The sequence below is a fragment of the Hippopotamus amphibius genome, chromosome 11, assembly GCF_030028045.1.
Source record: "Hippopotamus amphibius kiboko isolate mHipAmp2 chromosome 11, mHipAmp2.hap2, whole genome shotgun sequence".
In the NCBI taxonomy this organism is placed as follows: Eukaryota; Metazoa; Chordata; class Mammalia; order Artiodactyla; family Hippopotamidae; genus Hippopotamus; species Hippopotamus amphibius.
Genome location: NC_080196.1, coordinates 94,295,838 through 94,317,073, shown reverse-complemented (window position 1 = coordinate 94,317,073; position 21,236 = coordinate 94,295,838). Strand labels below are relative to the sequence as shown.

The 21,236-nt window shown below is 35.7% G+C and overlaps 1 protein-coding gene across 1 annotated transcript in view; it reads right to left on the bottom strand.

Annotated features, from left to right (window-relative positions):
- Positions 1 to 312: 312 nt before the first annotated feature.
- DCC (DCC netrin 1 receptor) overlaps positions 313 to 21,236 on the bottom strand; it is a 798,936-nt gene continuing 778,012 nt past the window's right edge. The window contains exons 29-30 of the mRNA XM_057698213.1: positions 4,087 to 4,229; positions 313 to 402 (exon numbers count right to left, since the gene is read on the bottom strand). Coding sequence (XP_057554196.1) covers positions 313 to 402; positions 4,087 to 4,229 — 233 coding nt within the window. The remainder of the gene's footprint in view (positions 403 to 4,086; positions 4,230 to 21,236) is intronic.

Below are 21,236 nucleotides of genomic sequence, written 5' to 3'. Positions count from 1 at the left end.
TCATGACAGTGTGGTCACTGCGGTGGCAAAGGTCCAGGACTATTCTAGCAGCTTCAGCTTTGACACTGCAGTGTAGATGTATCTTTGCTTTTGTTAAGGGACCCCAGAGTCATCACTTTGAAACTCCTGATGCCTATGAAAGAAGGGATGCTTATTCCTTCTGAACTGCTTCAGGATCTTCCAGAACTGAATGGTCTTGATGGTTGACCTGTACACTGGTTAGAGTTCTTGGATACAGGTGTGCTGTTTATGGGTAATTGGTAATGCTGCAAAGGTCCTGGGAAATTCACCTCATCAATTTGGCAATGCGTGTTAAAAGGCCGAGCCTGTGATAGCATTAAGCTGCTTCATTAGCCCTTCCAAACTTGCCATTTGTTCACTCAAGTCATCCTGTTCGTATACCTACAGAGAGAACGAGAGCAAAGAATTAGTACAGGTGAATAGTGGTGCATTCCTTTTGTGAAGGCAGGGCCATGTCTAATTGATTCACTGTATTCTCATGCATGACACAGTGGCCCATAGCCAGGGGCTGTGCTCAGCACATCATCATTGAATGAAGATGCTGGTAATGAAACAGGCAGTGATGAATGGTTGTCTGCTGTTTCACCGTCTTCATCCTATGATGAGGCAAAGGCTTTAGTGTCAAAAAAAAAAAGAATCTTATTTCAGATCAATTTGCACCAGTCACTACCTGTGTGAGCTTGGACAAGTTAGTAAACCTCTCTGATGTATAGCTCTCAGCTGTAAGATGATGATGATAGCTATTTCATAGGCTATTCTGAGCATCCTCTGACATGTTTAGTGCTTATCAGTGTTCAGCACATGGTACATAGTCAATACATTAGCTCCTTTTCCTTTATATCAGGATATGAGCAGAATTGACATCACTGGGTTTCCTTTCTTTGTAGCACCACATAGGCACTTTTTGTTGTGTGGGAACTGGACCTGACCAGTGAAAAGTCTGAGGATTATGATCTTTGTTTGTGTGTGAAAACAAAGATCTCACCCTAAACCAGAATTGGCTCTATGCATGGCTGTAGAGGCAACCTATGACACAGTTTGACTGGTGGATAAAATGAAAAGCTTGAACCGTAGAATCTTAGTGACCATCCTCTTTGTAACTCTCCCTCACTGTGAGCCTCTAGGATCGTGTCAAAAGTAATACTACATTATTAGTGAGCACAGATCCTCTGGTCACTAGCCTCAGGGATTTGGACTCCATAGGTCAAGGGAAGGTTAGAATCTCTTTTTATAAAGCTTCCCAGTGAATTCTGATCATCAGCCAGTGGGGAAAACAAGGCTTGTGGTGTTGATTTGAATTGCAGTTCTTCTATAGACTTGACTTTTTGAGTCTGTCTCATTTGTCAAATGGAATAGCAGGCTTGCCTCACTGGGTGGCTGGGAGGATTCATTCATCAGATCAGTGCTGATGAGTAAGTGCTCAATAAAGGTTACTGTCTTTTTTTCCCCTTTCTCAACATACCCGTTGTTATGACTTATACAGACCAGCCCTACCTGATTTTTCTTGGTTAGCTCATTCATTTGATGAAGTTATTGAAATTACTGAACCCATCTGAGGCCTGAGGCGTGATGTCTAGCTCTGTGTAGGCCAGGATGTATATGTACTATGGCCAGAATGTATATTAAGTCATGCCAAATAAACACCCTGGATCCGATGAGAACACTGGTGGAGAATATATGATATGGAGCAGCACAAAGCCACCCCAGTCACTAAAGAAACAACTCGTGGTAGTAAACAGGTTGGAAATGGTACATTCTTATAGAGGTCTCAGCCTGCCAATGAATGACATGGTCATTTACTGTGTAATCTTCAGAGTTTAACAGGGATTGAAAGATGTAGCCAGTTTGGCTTAAAAGACTGGCCTGTGTATGAAGAGGGATGCTGAAGTGAACTGATTAATTTGATAACTCCTTTCCCAAAATGTTGTCATAGTTGTCTGGGTTGTTTTCTCAAATTATTTGCTACTGAATTTTTGAAATGTGGATAGCCTGAATTGAGATGTGTTGTACACATAAAATACACATCATATTGAGTACTTATAACAAAAAAAGTAAAATATCTTAGTGATTTTTTTTGTATTTATTGCATGTCAAAATGATAATATTTTGGAAATATTTTGGAAATATTGGGTTAGATAAAACATATCATTAAAATTAATGTCACCTATTTACTTTTACATCTTTTCATGTGGCTCCTAGAAAGTTTTAAACTACACATGTGGTTCACATTATATTTCTTTATGATAGTGATGGTTTAGATTATTTGTCCCATTTCTGTATTTCCTTTAACATATAATCTTATTGTTATACCTTTGGCTGTCACTCCTTAGAGTCAACCTTAAGTGCAAAAATGGGTCACCTGGCATGATTCCTTACGAGATGAGATATGTAAATTTAAGAATTTGATCTGAATTAAGATATGGCCAACAACGGTTAACACTAAACAGCTATTGCAGTGTGTAAACATCTGTATCCTGACAGAGCAGTGCATTAGATGCTTATAAATTTGCATATTTTTTATGTATACAAAGGTATGTTGATTATATAACATACTTCTACAAACATTCACACACATACGTATATCCAGATTGTCTGATCTCCAAGTGTTAAAATATTTTATTGTTTTGTAGTACTGAAAACAGTAAAACCAAGAAAAAATGTACTGTTCATTCAAATGAGATGATTCCAATCTGTTTTTTCATCTTTATTCCCCCTTCCAGTCCTCTAATTTTTCAAGGTATCATATGTGTTAGTTCCTTAGCCCTCTTTTTTATTTTTTTTATAAATTTATTTATTTATTTATGTATTGGCTGAGTTGGGTGTTGTTGCGTACAGGCTTTCTCTAGTTGCAGAGAGTGGGGGCTACTCTTTGCTGCAGTGCACGGGCTTCTCAGTGTGGTAGCTTCTCTTGTTGCAGAGCACAGGCTCTAGGGGCGCAGCCTTCAGTAGTTGTGGCACAAGGGCTCAGTAGTTGTGGCTTGCGGGCTTTAGAGCGCAAGCTCAGTAGATGTGGTGCATGGGTTTAGTTGCTCCGCGGCATGTGGGATTTTCCTGGACCAGGCATCGAACTTGTGTTCCCTGCATTGGCAGCAGGATTCTTAACCACTTGCGCCACCAGGGAAGTCCTTAGCCTTCTTTTAAATGTTTTCTCTTGAACTATATTCAGAAACAGTCCGGAGTTTTCTAAATTGCTGCCTTCAGGCAACATCTTTTTAAATCTCCCTCAAAATGTGTTTTTTGGGGGAAATGTTTGCTCTCTCAAAATTTTGATTTCTTTTTTTGGTCCCCATTGATTTTTTTTTTCCTGAGTTTTCTAATTTGATCACTTTTTAGATTGTTTCCTTAGTTGGTAAATTTTTTCTCTCATTAAATAATTAAATGTTCCCCTCTTATTTTCTAAATATATCAGTTACTTCTCTTTTTTCTTCTTAAATGCCTTCCTTCATTTTGTAGTTTCTTCTCAGTTCTGTATTTCCAGGCTGTTTTATGATTTTTATAAGTGACATATATGATAACTTCAAAAAACTCCTTAGAGTATAGCTTTATTACTAATTTTTTATTTTAAAGAATAATTGTATAGTTGTATTTCCAGGTACGCCAAGGTGTTTCATCTCATTGATGGAAATGTTTGTGTGTATATATATATATATGTACATTTTAACATCTTTTAATGTGGCTCTTAGAAAATTTTAAATTACACATGTGATTCACATTATAGGATAGTGATGATAGTGTATATCTATATATACATATAAACACACATACACGTATATATTCATATATGTGTATATATACATATATGGATGTAAAGTCACATTCTGTTGCTATCTGCTTATAGGTATAAGATTGCCTTTAAGTACCAACGATTTTCTAACATAACTGAATCCCTGATACAATTTTTTTCCCTAAAATTTTTTCTCTTCATATTCAAGTGCAGGAAAACAGAACTAAACAAACAATAAGAACAACAAGGGCTTGGGGTTAATGGAGAGCACTGGGTGGTTTAGACTGCATTGCACAGCAGTGCGTCCCTTGAGGGGGCATGAATTTCAAGGATGGCCTTACATTGGCTGGATCCTCTGTTGGTTTGTGGCTCTCCTCAGACACTTCAGGTGCTGTTGGCACAGATACAGGAAGCAAAGGAGATCTTGCCTTTCCGGCCAACCCAAGAGAGGCTGTTTTGACATGAGTCTTGGGAAGAGTAGGCCCTAGAATAGAAAACACAGAGTGATGAAAGTACTGTAGAAAACATTCTGGAACAATCTCTCAAGCATGTAAGCCAAATCCGGTGAGTTGGCATTGATTTTAGGTTATTGTTCATTCTGTAGTCTAGAGATGAATTCTGACACAATGAATGGGCTCATTTTATTTCTACTAGGTCAAAACCAAATCCTGATTAGGCCTCTCCAGATGAAGCTCCACCAGTCATATGTAATTTCAAGTGGATTTCGAATCTCCCTGTGAAAGGTTCCTTGGGAGCTGCAGACTTTTCATCACACCTTATAAAGTGTCAGGCCAGCTCATTTGGGGCCAGTCTCAGCTTTGGGTCAGAAAGCCCTGTGCTAAACCACCTATATACATCATAAACTGTTTAACAGTACCAAGGAATATTTGTGCAGTTAGAAGAGATGGTTGCTCTGATCTGCAAATGAGTATTAGATGTTACAGTACAAAACAGTCCTTTATGGCTAACCTGATTGAATATCATTATTGATTTTCTTTTGGAAAAGAAGAAAGATATGATTCTATCCTAATCAGTATAGTTTCTCTCAATGAAATACATTCTAATGCTCATGAAAATCATTTGAATAACTGCTGAGTTTCTGCTAAATGACATTTCAGTCTGCAAAAAAAAAAAAATTGCTACCTTTTCTTTTTGGGCCTAAAATTTGCCTTGTAAATTCTGCTTAGCTTATAGCAGTCATATAACTTTGTCCCTATAGTCTAAAATAAAAATTTTATGAAGGCATATCAAATGAGCTAGTATAGCTCACATACCTAAGGACTTTTGCCATTCTTAGTATTATAACCAAGACCTCATCATAGAAGGCACTGAAGCCATCGAAAAGTTTGCCTCAGTTTTCTTCTCTCATCAGTGATGATATTTAAGTTCTAATGATCTGGGGGGAAAGAAAAGTTATTTTGACAATACTTTCAAAAACAATTCTAGTTAATAAAACTCAAAAGTTATTCGACTACTATCAGAGAAATAGGGATAGTAGGATAACTTTTTCCTAATATTTGCTTATTGGGAAAGAAAGAAAGAAAGAACAGAAACAGTCTAGGAGACTAGCAATTTGCTAAATGCTAAATCCCAACAAAAGCACATTTTCTCATTCCATGGCCTAGCATCTAGTTCCTTCATATTTATATTCTGTCACCCTTTTTCTTAAACCAAGGATGCAAAGTCTGCAGTTAAAATCATTTATCACTAGAGGGTGATATTCAGTTTTTGGTAACTCATATGAAAAGAGATGCAGAGACAGGAGAAACAAGAATCATTTTCTTAAGAAAGAAAATACTAAAATTTATGGAGCTCCTACTAAGATCTAGACTTATGCTAAAATTTTTAGTTCACTTTAGGCCAAATAACGTAGTGGGGAAGAATTTGGGACTTAACAACACAACCTGAATTCAAATCCTGGAAAGCCCAACTACATACTAACTGTAATTCCTTGCTCAACTAATTTCTCTTGCCTGTTTCTTCATCTATAAAATAGAAATGATTATAATTTGTGAGGATTAATAAGATTACATATTTAAATTGGCTGATTTCCTTCACTTGTTCAAAGAGAGGTAGCTATTATTATTTCATTGCCAAAGCAAGCCTGCTAAGTATTCTATCTCCAGTTCATATATGATGCTAAAATGAAGAGAAATGGAGGAACTTGCCTAAGTACATACATTTCAAAGGGACAGAGTAAGGATTTGCACCAAGATCTATCAAACTGTACTGCACAAATTAAGCTTTTATCATTGATATGTTGATTTAGTCCATCCAATTTGAATGAGCTTTTTGAAGAAGCAATGTAAAAGAACATGAAATCTAGTTCTAGACTGTAAATAACTTGAGGGTAGAAACTATTTATTGTATTACAGTTTCTCATAGTTAAATTATGTTTGTATTTAAAGGGGAAAACAAAACTCTAATGAACTTCAGCATTGATTTAAACTACTTTTATTACAATGTTATTTAAATTTATACAAACATAAAACTTGGCATAACCTTTATAAACTTGTAGTTCTTATATTATGCTATAAAACCATGTAAATTTGGTACTGACTGCTGTGTCACAAGTCATTTTGGGTTTGTCTTACGTGATCAATTTCACTATCAGTTTTTTTCTGGTTCAGCAACAGGTAAACCTTCATTCTTCCAGAGACTGTAATGGCAACTGGTCTTCATTGGATCTGAAGAATATTTATATAATAAGTCTACCTCTATCTTTTTCCCTTTAGCCTCTGACTATAAACACAGTGTTCCTAGAGCCAACTTAGCTATAAACGCAAATACAAAGGCAAGCACTAAAAAACCCTGGCAGAGCAATGCTATAAAATGGGCCTCTAGATACTCCAACTTGTGTAATTCACATTAATATTATAGATAATCACTTAAGTGAAAGCATAAAGTTTAAAGAGGGATTTTCATACAGTAGTGGTGAACACTGAGAATGTATCTATTGAACTCCTAATTTGAATTTCATTTTCTGAATTATGTCTATAATCCCTTCAAGAGTGTTCACAATGTTCTGATTACACCTGAGTGTAGATTTATTGCCATGGAAAGTTCCTCCTAGCACATTCCATGAGTCACCTCTTCCTTCCCTACATTTAATAGAATGGAGTAGCGGCATTTTAACAATGAACACTTTATGTATATATCTTTTATATTTTTTGTTACAATTTTGACTTCGATTTCCTTGATGATATATGGGAAGTTAATTAATTAGTTTTTGAATGTTAAATTTTAGGTTTTAATAAAATTGAAGTATACTTGATTTACAATGTGTTAGTTCCAGGTGTACAGCAAAGTGCTTCAGTTATATATATATATTCAGATTCTTTTTCATTATAGGTTATTACAAGATACTGAATATAGTTCCCTGCACTGCTATATGGTAGGTCTTTGTTGTCTACTTTATATATAGTAGTTTGTATCTGCTAATCGCAAACTCCTAATTTATCACATCCCTCCATCCCTTTCCACTTCGGTAACCATAAGTTTGTCTGTGTGTCTGTTTCTGGTTTGTAAATATGTTCATTTGTATCATTTTTTTAGATTTCACATATAAATGATATCATATGATATTTGTCTGTCTGCCTTCTTCACTTAGTAGGATAATCTCTGGGTCCATCCATGTTTCTTGCAAATGTCATTATTTCATTCTTTTTTTTTATGGCTGAGTGATTTGTGTGTGTGTGTGTGTATATATATATATATATATATAGTATATATATATGCCACATCTTCTTTATCCATTACTCTGTTGATGGACACTTAGATAGCTTCCATGTCTTGGCTATTGTAAATAGTGCTGCTGTGAACATTGCGGTGCATGTATCTTTTTGAATTAGAGTTTTCTCCATATATATGCCCAGGAGTGGGATCACTGGATCATATGGTAACTCAATTTTTACTTTTTAAAGGAATCTCCATACTGTTCTCCATAGTGGTTGCACCAATTTACATTCACACCAATAGTGTAGGCATGTTCCTTTTTCTCCACACCCTCTCCAGCATTTATTATTTGTAGACTTTTGATGATGGCCTTTCTGAATATTGTAAGGTGGTACCTCATTGTAGTTTTTGATTTGCATTTCTCTAATAGTTAGCAATGTTGAGCATCTTTTCAAGTGTGCATATTCGCCATCTGTCTTTTTGGAGAAATGTTTGTTTAGGTCTCCTGCTTATTTTTTGATTGGGTTGTTTGTTTTTTCAACATTGAGCTGTATGAGCTCTTTGTATATTTTGGTGATAAATCCCTTCTCAGTCACATCGTTTGCAAATATTTTCTCCTATTCTGTAGGTTCTCTTTTCATTTTATTTATGGTTTTCCTTGCTGTGCAAAAATTTGTTTGATTAGCTCCCATTTGTTTCTATTTGCTTTTATTTCTATTGCCTTGGGAGACTGACCTAAAAAAATATTGGTACAATTTATATAAGAGAATGTTTTGCCTATGTTCTCTTCTAGGAGTTTTATGGTGTCATGTCTTATATTTAAGTCTTTAAGCCATTTCGAGTTTATTTTTGTGTGTGGTATGAGAGTGTGTTGTAACTTTGTTGATTTACATGCAGCAGTCCAACTTTCCCGATACCACTTGCTGAAGTCTTTTCCCCAGTGCATAATCTTGGCTCCTTTGTCAAAAATTAATTGACCATAGGTGTGTGGATATATTTATGGGGTCTCTGTTCTGTTCCAGTGATCCATATGTCTTTTTGATTACTGTAGCTTTGTAGTATAGTCTGACATCAGGAAGGGTGGATTTGTAGTATAGTCTGAAGTGTGTGAGGGTTTTGCCTCCTGGTTTGTTCTTTTCCCTTAGGATTGCTTTGGCAATTCTGGGGCTTGTATGGTTCCATATAAGTTTTAGGATTATATGTTCTACTTCTGTGAAAAAAGTAATGGATACTTTGATAGGGATCACAGTAAATATGTAGATTGCTTTGGGTAGTATGGCCATTTTAATAATAATTTTTCCAATCCAAGAGCATAGAATATTTTTTCCCATTTCTTCAAATAATCTTCAGTTTCCTTTATCAATGTTTTATAGTTCTCAGTGTATAAGTCTTTCACCTCTTTGGTCAGGTTTATGCCTAAGTATTTTATTTTTTTGTTGCAGTTTTAAAAGGTTTTTTTTTTTTTTTTTTAACTTTCCCTTTCTGATGTTTCATTGTTAGTCTAAAAAATGCAACTGATTTATGTATGTTAATCTTGTATCCTGCTACCTTGCTAAATTTGTTTATCAGTTCTAGTAGTTTTTGTATGGAGTCTTTAGGGTTTTCTACATATAGTGTCATGTCATCTGAATATAATGACAATTTTACTTCTTCCCTTCCAATTTGGATACTTTAATTCTTATTCTTGCTTGATTTCTGTGGCTAGGACTTCAAATACTATGTTGAATAGAAGTGGTAAGAGTAGACATTCTTGTCTTGTTCCAGATTTTAGCAAGAAGGCTTTCAGCTTTTCATCACTGAGTATTATGTTTACTGTGGGTTTGTCATAAATAGCTTTCATTACGTTGAGATATACTCCCTTTATTCCCACCTTGGTGAGAGTTTTTATTTTATTGAATGCTTTTTTCAGCATCTATTGAGATGATTATGTGGTTTTTGTCTTTTGTTGATGTGATTGATGTATCACGTTGATTGATTTGCATATGTTTATCCTTGTGACATTGGCATGAATCCAGATTGACCATGGTATATGATCCATTTTATGTGTTGTTGGATTCAGTTTGCTAGTATTTTATTGAGGAATTTTGGATCTATATTCATCAAAGATATTGGCCTGTAATTTTACTTTTTGGTGGTGTCTTTGATTTTGGTATCAGGGTGATGGTGGCTTCATAGAATGATTTTTGGGAATGTTTCCTTTTCTTCAAACTTTTGGAAGAGTTTGAGAAGGACTGGTATAATCTCTTCTTTAAATGTTTGGTAGAATTCCCCAGTGAAGCCTTCCAGTCCTGGACTTTTGTTTGCATGGCATTTTTAAATTATAGGTTCTATTTCACTTATAGTGATCAGTCTGTTCAAATTATCTATTTCTTCTTAATTCAGTTTTAGGTGGGCTGTATGTTTCTTGAAACTTGTCTCTTCTAGGTTGTCTAATTTGTTGCCATATAATTGTTCATAGTATCCTCTAATGATTTTTTTTTTGCATTTCTGTGGTATCAGTTGTTATTTCTCCTCTTTCATTTCTTATTTGTTTATTTGGGTCTTCTCTCTTCTCTTTTTAGTGAGTCTGGCCAAAGGTTTGTCAATTTTGTTTATTCTGTCAACAAAACCAGCTTTGGTTTTATTAATTTTTTCTATTTTTAAATCTCTATTTTATTTATTTCCTCCCTGATATTTATTATTTCCTCCTTTCTGCTTACTTCAGGTTTTGTTCGTTCTTTTTCTAATTCTTTTAGGTAGTAGGTCAGGTGGTTTTTCTTGTTTTTTGAGGAAGGCCTGTATGCTATAAACTGCTACATACCATAGATTTTGTATGGTTTTGTTTTTATTGTCATTTGTCTTGAGGTATTTTCTAAATTTCATCTTTGATTCCATTCTTGACCCATTGGTTTCTTAGTAGCTTGTTATTTAATCTCCATGTGTTTTTCTCATTTCTATTTCTGTGGCTGATTTCTGATTTCATGCCATTGTGGTCAGAGAAGATGCTTGAAATGATTTCTATCCTCTTAAATTTGTTGAGACTTGTTTTGTGTTTTAGTATGTGGTCTATCCCAGAGAACATCCCATGTGTGCTTGGAAAGAATATGTATTCTGTTTCTTTCGGATTTAATGTTCTAAAGATATCAATTATGTATAACTTCTAGTGTGTCATTTAGGATCTCTGTTGCCTTATTAATTTTCTTTCTGGACTCTGTCCATTAATGTCAGTGGGCTGTTAAAGTCTCCTACTATTATTGTATTCCCATCAGTTTCTCCATTTATGTCTGTTAGTATTTATGTATTTAGGTGCATCCATATTGGGTTCATATGTGTTGACTATAATATTGTCTTCTTGTGTTGATCCTTTTAACAGTGTATACTGTCCTTTATCTTTCTTTATGGATTTTATTTTAAAGTCTATTTTGTCTGATTTGAGTATTGCAACCCCCAGTTTCTTGTCATTTCTATTTGAATGAAATATCTTTTTCCCTCCCCTCACTTTCAATATAGGTGTGTCCTTTACCCTAAAGTGGGACTCTTGTAGGCAGCATATTGTAGGTTCTTGTTTTATTGTCCAATCTGGCACTCTGTCTTTTCATATTAACTTAAGAGTATTATATTACCTTATATGTCTATTGACATGTGTATTGACATTTAAGGTAATTATTTATAGGTATGTATTTATTGCCACTTTATTTTTTCCTTATAAATTTTTAAGCTCTTTATTGCAATATAATTGCTTTACACGCTTGTGCCAAGTTTTTGCTGTACAACAAAGTGAATCAGCTGTATTTATACATATATCCCCATATCCCCTCCCTGCCACCCTCCCTATCCCACCCCTCTAAGTCATCACCCATCATTGAGTTGATCTCCCTGTTTTATGCACTTTAAATCTTGTTTAGCAGATGATTTTGTATTTCTTCTTTGTTCTTTTCCTTTTGTTATTTCCTTTTGTGGTTTGATGGTTTTCTTTTGTATTTGCTTGAGTTCTTTTATTTTTGTTTTTTGTGAATCTGTTTTTGATTTGATAATATGTTAACATACTTGAAAACCCTGGATTTCAAGTATGTTAACACATTGCTATATCTACTTGCTTTAGATAAGCTGGTAGTCATATAAGCTCAAACACAGTCTAAAAAATTACATTTTCTTACTCCCCTCCCCCACATTTTGATTTCCTATTTTACATCTTCATGTTTATCCTTCTGCTGTTCATTGTAGTTAAAATCACTTTCACAATTTTTGGGGGGGGGGGGTTTTTTATAGATGTACTGGCTAATTTAAGTGATATACAATCCTTTTATGTATTTACTTCTCCTATTGTGATTTTCCCCTTTCTTATAGATTCTTGCTACTTTTCTGTTTAGAGAGCCCCTTTCAATATTTCCTTTAGAGTAGGTTCAGTATTGATGTATTCTTTTGGTTTTGGTTTGAGAAATTTTCTCTCCTATTCTGAATACTAATCTTGCTGGGTAGAGTATCCTAGGTTGCAGGTTTTTCCCAGTCAGGACTTTAAAGTTTCTGTGGATAATTTAGATGATGTGTGGGGGAGGGGTGGTGTCACTTATAATTATTTGTTTTTCTCTTGTTGCTTTTAGAATTCTCACTTTAATTTTTGCCATTTCAATTATAATATGTCTTAGTGTGGGTTGGTCAGGTTCATCTCATTTGGGACCCTCTGTTCTTACTGTATGTGGATTTCTTTTTCCTTCCTTAGATTTAAGAAGTTTTCAGCTGTAATTTCTTTGAATACATTTTGATCCCTTTTTCTCTTTCTTTTCCTTCTGGGATCCCTATTATGCATAGATTGGCACACTTTATATTATCCCATAGATCTTATGTGTTACTTTCATTGTTTTTCATTTGTCTTTCTGTCTGCTGTTCTGATTGTGTAATTTCTGTTATTCTGTCTTCGAGATCATCAGTCTACTGCATTATTCAGTTTGCTATTTATTGCTTGTAACTTGGTTTTCATCTTGGCAATTGAGTTGTCTAATTTTGAATGGCTCCTCTTTATAGTTTCTAGTTCCTTGTTACAGTGATCTGCATTTCTATCAATAGTCTTAAGTATTTTTATTACCTACTTTATGAAGTCAGAGTCTGGTAGACTGGAGAGATCTAGTTCATTGTTTAAAACAGGATTTCGCTTGTTTTTTTTTAATTGGGAGTAGTCCCTCTGTTTTTTTCACTTTACTTCTATTTCTCTGATTCTATGAATTTATGAAAAACAGTTAAAAGTTATCTACTGTGGCTTTAAAGAGCTGTTTTTATGTGAGAATGTCCCTGTGTAGCCTGCATGTGTCCAGTATTTTTGGTGTGAGAGGGCTGTTTTTGGTATGCTTGCTTGCCATATTTTTCCTCAGGTTGTGCTGGCCCTTGATAAAGGGTGTTTGGTGTTGTGGTGACCAGAGCCTTCAATGGATGTTGGGCAAGCCCTCCTCTTTGTTCTATGGTTGTCACAGCCCTTTCAGGGGCTGGGTCTGCTCTCCAGTTGTTGAAGCCCCCAGACAAAATTTAAATGGTGGTGTGAGTAGGCAGGACTAGGGCACTCCCACTGGGGAAGAGTTATGGCATATTTCTTCCCAGGAGCTGTCCACCAGGGCATGCACTCTGTGGGTGCCCACATTAGGTGATGGGCAACATCACAAAGTGCACTGTTGTTGGTGCTACCCATAGGGCTCCTATGGTAGACCCAGCCTCTGTCCTGTGCATCCAGGCCCTTCAGGCTGGAAAGTGCAGCAAGGTGGCCAGGACCATCTATGCTGGACTCTCTCTGTCCTGCCTTCCACAAGCCAGTTGCTGCACTTTCCTCTGAGCCTCTGAATCTCCCTATCTGTCCCAGCTGCCCTCCCAGCCAGAGAAGGAGGTTCCCAGAGTGAGGGAACCTTTCCTGTTTCAAAACTCCCTGCCGGGCATGCAGGTACCATCTCAATTCCGTTTCCCCCCATTTCATCCTATCCAGTTACATGGTGATCTTTCTTGTAGCTTTGGTTGTATGAAATCATCTGCTAGCATTCAGTAAGTATTCTGCAAGAATTGTTCCACGTGCAGATGTATTTTTGATGTATCTGTAGGAAGAGGTGCGTGCCACATCCTTCTATTCTCCCATCTTGACCTCTGCCTAAATTTTAGTTGTTTTTAAATAATCTCTTTCAATCTATTTCTGAAAAATTTAACCCTTAACTAAACACATGCAACATATATCTAACACATTCGCAAATTAACACAAATCAATTCACTTTAGCATAGATATATGTACAAAGCGAGTAGCACAAGAAAATGTAAATGGTACAGGCTTAGCCTATTATGCAGAAAACTAAAACAGGCCTGTCCCTGTTGTATACTAGGAAACATATAAGAATAAAGATTCTTTTATAGTTTTTTAAGACTATTCTATATAATGCCCTAATATTTATTTCTTTTTGTAGTTTTGCACAGAGAGAAATTATAGTTCTCACTATTAAAATACATTCTAATGGAGTATTTTCTGCCTGGGATCCTAATGACTTGGGCAGATCCATGGTGTATTATACTGGATCTGAAACACTTGTATTATTATAATAAGATGCAGATATGCCTAAAGAGTACTATAGCTCAAACCCATTAGAAAGAAGATAATTATAATAATTGATTGTCTCTAGTGTCCAGGCAACAGTTACACATTTAGAACCTGCTGAGTGTTGAATAACATGCAAGATGCTGTGCATTTTACGAAAGGAATTAAAGACATTGCCTCAGCTCAGAAACCACGAAAACTGTTTAAACCTCATGTGACTCCCTTTTCTCAAGTAATATTCACAGATTTAAAGAAATTTAGAATGCTGGAACCTTGACAGCCGTTGGAGTTCATCTAGTGACCTTCCCTTTATTTTGCTGAAGAGAACACTGAGGTCCCTGAAGATCAAGGGATCAACGTAGAATTAATTTCAATAACATTCCAGTACAGGAGAAGAATCTGAGGAGTCTCTTAGAGTTCAGTATTAGCAGGGTTTATCTGGTGTATTATATGGCCTTACATTTTTTTTTCTTTTTCATGAATGGGGAATTAAAGAATAGAAGGGAAATTTTCTAGGAGAGATTTATCAACAGACAATAAGACAACTTTGGTCTAAATATTGCCCTTTGGTAAAGGGGAATAGATGTTTTAAAATAAAGATTCTCATGAAAACATGCTGTGTTGGATAGCTGGCATCTTGCTTTTGGACGTGCATTAACTCTATCCCTATGCTATATGCATTTGTATTTGGGTAGATTCAGTATTTTATACTCTGAATCTCCAATCTTTTAAGCTTGGAAACTGATGAGGTCTGGGTCCTTACAAGGTTCCTTCACTTATGCACTCACAGGTCACCCCATATTACTGGCTTCTGTCTTGATTTTCTAGCCTGCATCTTTATTCTTCTGAAGAACTATGAGACATGCCTTTATCACCTTATGCCTGAGACCTTAACAGTGGCTCTTCCAAAAGGCTACATTCTGAATCTATTTTCTATACCATTCAAACCAAGCAAACATCTTCCTATAAAATAACCAGTCTCATGGCACAGAGTATGTTCAAGTGAGAAAGTAGTGTAGTCACCTGGCATGTGGATTAGTAAGTGATGTCTGAGAACTCAGTCCAATCTGAAGAGGACTCTAGGAACCCTCTTGCTGCCTCTCACCTGCTGATGGATTGCTACTGGTGGTAGGTGATTTGTCCTGAATCCATTCATCCTTATTTTCTTCTGTATTTTTTAAAAATTGAAATATAGTTGATTCACAATATTATATTAATTTTAGGTATTCAACATAGTTATTTAAACCTTCCTGGATTTCAGTTGCAGATGGACTTTGTCACACTTCCTCTGTTGCTATCTGGCTTTATCTACACTGCCCTCATGAGCCAGTTTAAAAGCCAACTTTATTCTTGCAGTCCTGCCTGATGCCCCATTCTTGTGTGTTCCTTCTGCATGATGGGTTATTTTAAGGCATGATAGCTTTTGCCTTGCCTGATGGTATTCTGACACACTGGAAGACTGCCATAATCTTACCCTCCCAAACAAACAACTAGTGAAAACAGTAGCAACTAGAAAAAGCATTTACTTTGTGGTATTAAACTCCTGTTTTCTATGTCAAGAAACAATAGGATTTATGACAGCTTTTCCTATTTTTGTAGATCTAGGGAGTGGCCTATAGATCAGACTGTGCTTCCTATTTATTTCTTCCCTTTGGAGAACTGCACTTATGGTGATAATTGGTTTAATATAAATAATTTTTAATAAAATTTCTCTTAATTTCAGTGGAATTTCTGAGTTTTATCAGAGTAATATATCAAAGGAAAAGTGAATGGAAGAGTGGCCAAGATGGTGGAGTAGAAAGACCCTGAGCTCACCTCCTCTCACAAGCACACCAAAATCACAATTATCTGCAGAACAACCATTAATGAAAAAGACAAGAACCTACCAGAAAAGATTTTTTACAACTAGACCTAAAGAAGGAACCACAAAGAGACCAGTAGGAGGGGTGGACTTATGATATAATCAAAGTCCCATACCCTCAAACTGGAGAATAATTATGTTGCAGAGGTTCTTCCACACTAGTGAGAATACTGAGCCCTCTGTTAGGCTCTGCAGTCTGGAAGTCCCCTACCACTACCAAGAAGACAAGCATCCAGAGCATTTGACTTTGAAGGGTAGTGAGGCTTAATTTCAGGATCCCCACAGGACCAGGGGAAATAGAAACTTCATTCTTAAAGAGCACACACAAAATCTGATGCTACCAAGACCCAGGGAAAAAACAGTAATTTGATAGAAGCCTGGGCAGACCTACCTGCTGGTCTTGGAGAGTCTCCTGGAGAGGTGGGTGCCACTCACCCTGCAGATGTAGATACTGGAGACAGCCATATTTGGGAAAATTTTACCACGTGACCACTGCTCCTGGCAGCTGGCATCTTGGTTCATGAGCCCCAGGACCCCGCTCCACCTTCAGTGGCCAGACACTAGACCGGCCCTCCAGAAAGCCTGCACTAGCTTCTAGACAGACATTCTCCCTCCACCAGGGGCATACACCAGAGATAGCAAGAAAACTACAATCCTGCAGCCTGTGGATTCAGCCTACCCACAGCAGGTCAGATCCTATCCTGGGACCAGCTAGGCCCTGACCCTGTCCAGTAGCAGGCTAATGCTAGATGAAAAATTCCCTAACATAGGAAAGGAAACAGGCACCCAAGTCCAGGACACACAGAAAGCCCCATATAGGAACACAAGACACTACTTAAAATGACAAAAATTAAAGAGAGAATATTAAATGCAGCCAGTGAAAAGCAACAAATAACATACATGTGAACTCTTATAAGACTATTAGCTGATTTTTCAACAGAACTCTATAGGCAAGAAGGGTGTAGCACAGTATGTTTAAATGGAAAAACCTACAATCAAGAGTTCTGCACCACTAAACCAGCTTTAAAACAAGTTTTACAGGAACTTCTCTAGATGAAAATAGAAAAGGTCATGACTAGAAATATAAGAAAATTATGAAATGAAAAAGCTCACTGGTAAAGAGCAAATCATCCACACACAAAGCTACTAGGAAGGTTAAAACACAAAAGTAGAAAAATAATTTATATACACAATAAACACCTAAGGGATACATAAAACAATTCAATGTAAAATATGATATCAAAACAGTAATCATGAGGGGAGGAGAATATTTAAATGCATTTGAAATTAAGAGATCGAGCAACTTAAAACAATCAGACACATTATGTAATACTGCTATACAAAAACCTCATGGTAACCACAAGCCAAAAATGTATAATAGATATACACAGAAAGAAAAAGAATTGAAACATACCACTAAAGCTAATCACAGAACAAAAGAAAGGGAATATAAAAGACCTACAAAAACCAATCCAAAACAATTAACAAAATGGAGCATACCTATGGATAATTAAATGTAAATAAACTGAATGTTCATACCAAAAGACACAGACTGGGTGAATGCATATGAAAACAAGACCCTAGTATATATGCTGCCTACAAGAGACTCATTTCAGATCTAGGAACATAAATACACTGAGGGGATGGGAAAAAGGTATTCCATACAAATGGAAATCAAAAGAAAGGGTAGCAGTATTTATATCATACAAAGTAGATTTTAAAATAAAGACTGTTACAAAGAGACAAAAAAAGACACTACATAAATCCAAGAAGATAACAATTGTAAATACATACACACCCAATATAGGAGCACCAAAATATATAAGGCAAATATTAACAGACATAAAAGGATTAATCGACAGTAACAATAATAGTAGGGGGCTTTAACATCCCACTTACATCAATGGACAGATCATCCACAGAGAAAATCATTAAGGTCACAGAAAATCAGCACAGGCTTTAAATAACATACTAGACCAAATGGACTTAACTGATATTTATAGAGCATTCCACCAAAAAGCAGCAGAATACACATTCTTTTAAACTGCACAGGGAACATCCTTCAGGATAGATCACATGCTAGGACACAAAACAAGCCTTAGTATATTTAAGAAAATTGAAATGATATCAAGCATCTTTTCCAACCACACTATGAGACTAGAAGTCAACTATGAGAAAAAAAACTGTCAAAAACACAAACACGAGGAAGTTAAACAGTATGGTACTAAACAACCAATGGATCAAAGAAGAAATGAAAAATAGCTAGAGATCAATGAAAATGAAAACACAATAATCCAAAACCTATGGAACACAGCAAGAACAGTTCTAAGAGAGCATATGGACACAAGAATACCTCGGACACAAGAAAAGTCTCTAACAACCTAACCTTACACCTAAAGCAACTAGGGAAAGAAGAACAAAGACAATCCAATATTAGCACAAGAAAAGAAGCCATAAATATCAAAGCAGAAATAAATGAAATAGAGACTTAAAACACAATAGAAAACATCAATAAAACTAAAAGTTGGTTCTTTGAAAGAAAAAAAATTAATGAACCTTTAGCCAGATTTCTCAAAAAAAAAAAAAAAAAAAGAGGGTCAAAAAATTAGAAATGAAAAAGAAGTTGCAACTGATACCACAGAAATAGGACATTATGAGACTAGTATGAACTATACACCAATAAAATGGACAACCCAGGTGGAAAGGACAAATTCTTAGAAAGGTACAATTTCACAAAACTGAACCAGGAAGAAATAGGAAATATGAACAGACCAATTATAAGTATGAAAATTGAATCAATAATTTAAAAACTCCCAACAAACAAATCCAGGACCAGATAGTTTCACAGGTGAATCCTACCAAACATTTAGAGAAGAGTTGTCACCTATCCTTCTGAAACTATTTCAAAAAATTGCAGAGGAAGCAACACTTCTGAACTTACTCTGTGAGTCCAGCATCACCCTGATACCAAAATCAGGAAACATATCACAAAAAAGAAAGCTACAGGCCAATAGCACTGATGAACATAGATGCAAAAATCCTCAACAAAGTATTAGCAAATTGAATCCAACAATATATTTAAAGGATCAAGTGGAATTTATCCCAGGAATGCAAGGATTTTTCAGTATCCATAAACCAGTGTGATACACTGCATTAACAAATTGAAGAATAAAAATCATATGATCATTTCAATAGATGCAGAAAAAGCTTTTGAAAAAATTCAACATTCATTTGTGATACACTCTCCAGAAAGAGGGCATAGAGGGAGCATACCCCGACATAATAAAAGTCATATATGGCAAACACAGCTAAAATCATACTCAGTGATGAAAAGCTGAAAGCATATCCTCTAAGATCAAGAACAAAACAAGAATGCCCACTCTTGCCACTTTTATTCAGTGTAGTTTTGGAAGTCCAAGCACAGCAATCAGAGAATAAAAAGAAGCAAAAGGAACGCAAATTGCAAAAGGAAGAAGTAAAACTGTCACTGTTTGCAGAAGACATGATACTGTACATATAAATCCTAAAGAAACCACTGGAAATGAGAGGTCAGCAACTAATTCAGTAAACTTGCAAGATACAAAATTAGTATATAAAAATCTGTTGCATTTCTATACACTAAAAAAGGAAGTATCAGAAATAGAAATAAAAGAAGCAATCACACTTACCATTGCATCTAAAAGAATAAAATACCTAGGAATAAACCTATCTGAGAATGCCAAAAACCTATACTCTGAAAACTATAAGACTCTGATGAAAGTAATTGAAGACAACACAATCAGATGGAAAGATATACCATTTTCTTAGATTAGAAGAATCAATACTATTAAAATGACCGTACTACCCAAAGCAATCTACAGATTCAATGAAATCCCTATCAAATTACCAACAGCATTTTTCACAGAACTATAACAAATAAATTTAAAATTTGTATGGAAACACAAAAGACTCTGAATAGCCAAAATGATTTTGAGAAGGAAGAGTGCTGGAGGAATTATGCTGCTGACTTCAGGCAATATTAAAAAGCCAAAGTCATTGAAACAGTATGGTTCTGGCACAAAAACAGACACATAGATTAATGGAACAGGACAGAGAGCCCAGAAGTAAACTCATTCACTTATGGTCAATTAATCTACAACAAAATAGGCAAGAATATACAACAGAGAAAAGACAGTCTCTTCAATAAGTGGTGCTGGGAAAACAGGACTGCTACATTTAAAAGAATGAAATTAGGACATTCTCTAACACCATACACAAAAATAAACTCAAAATGGATTATGTACCTAAATGTAAGATTGTATACCATAAAACTCCTAGAGGAAAACATAGGCAGAACACTCTTTGACATAAATCACGGCAATATTTTTTTTATCTTTCTCCTAAATCAAAGGAAATAAAATCAAAAGTAAACAAATGGGACCTAATTAAACTTAAAAGCTTTTGCATAGGAAAGGAAACCATCCACAAAGTGAAGAGGCAGTGTACTGAATGGGAGAAAATATTTGTAAATGATATGACCAATAAGGGATCAATATCCAGTATATATGAACAGCTCATAGAACTCAACATCACAAAACAAAAAACCTGATTAAAAAATGGGTAGAAGAACTGAATAGACATTTTTCCAAAAGGATATGCAGATGATCAACAGGCACATGAAAGATGCTCAACATTGCTAATCATCAAGGAAATGCACATCAAAACCACAGTAAAATGTCACCTCAAACTTGTCAGAATGGCTATCATCAAGAAGAATACAAATAACAAATATTGGCAAGGACATGGAGAAAAGGGAATTTTTGTACATCATTGGTCAGTATGTAAGGTGGTGTAGCCACTGTGGAAAACAGTGAGAGGTTCCTTAAAAAACTAAAAAGAGAACCACCATGTGAAACAGCAATTTCATTCCATTCCTGGGTATATATCAGAAAAAAACAAAAACACTAATTCAGAAAGAGACATACACCCCAATGTTCACAGCAGCATTATTTAGAATTGCCAAGGAATGGAAGCAATCTAAGTGTTCATCAACAGATGAATGAGTGAAGATACACACACACACACACACTACTCAGCCATAAAAAAGAATGAAATTTTGCAGGAGCATGGATGGACTTGGCATTATGCTAAGTGAAATCAGTCAGGCAGAGGAAGACAAATACTGTTTGATATCACATATATGGAATATAAAAATTCCACAAAACGAATGAATATAACAAAAAAGAAGCAGACTCACAGATATAGAAAACAAAGTAGTGGTTACCAGTGGGGAGAGTTGGGGAGGGGCAATATAGGGGTGGAGGTATGGGAGATACAATCTACTGGATATAAGATAGGTGGGGGAATATTGCCAATATTCTATCTATAATAACTGTAAATGGAAAGTAACCTTTAAATATTGTATAAAAATTAAAAAT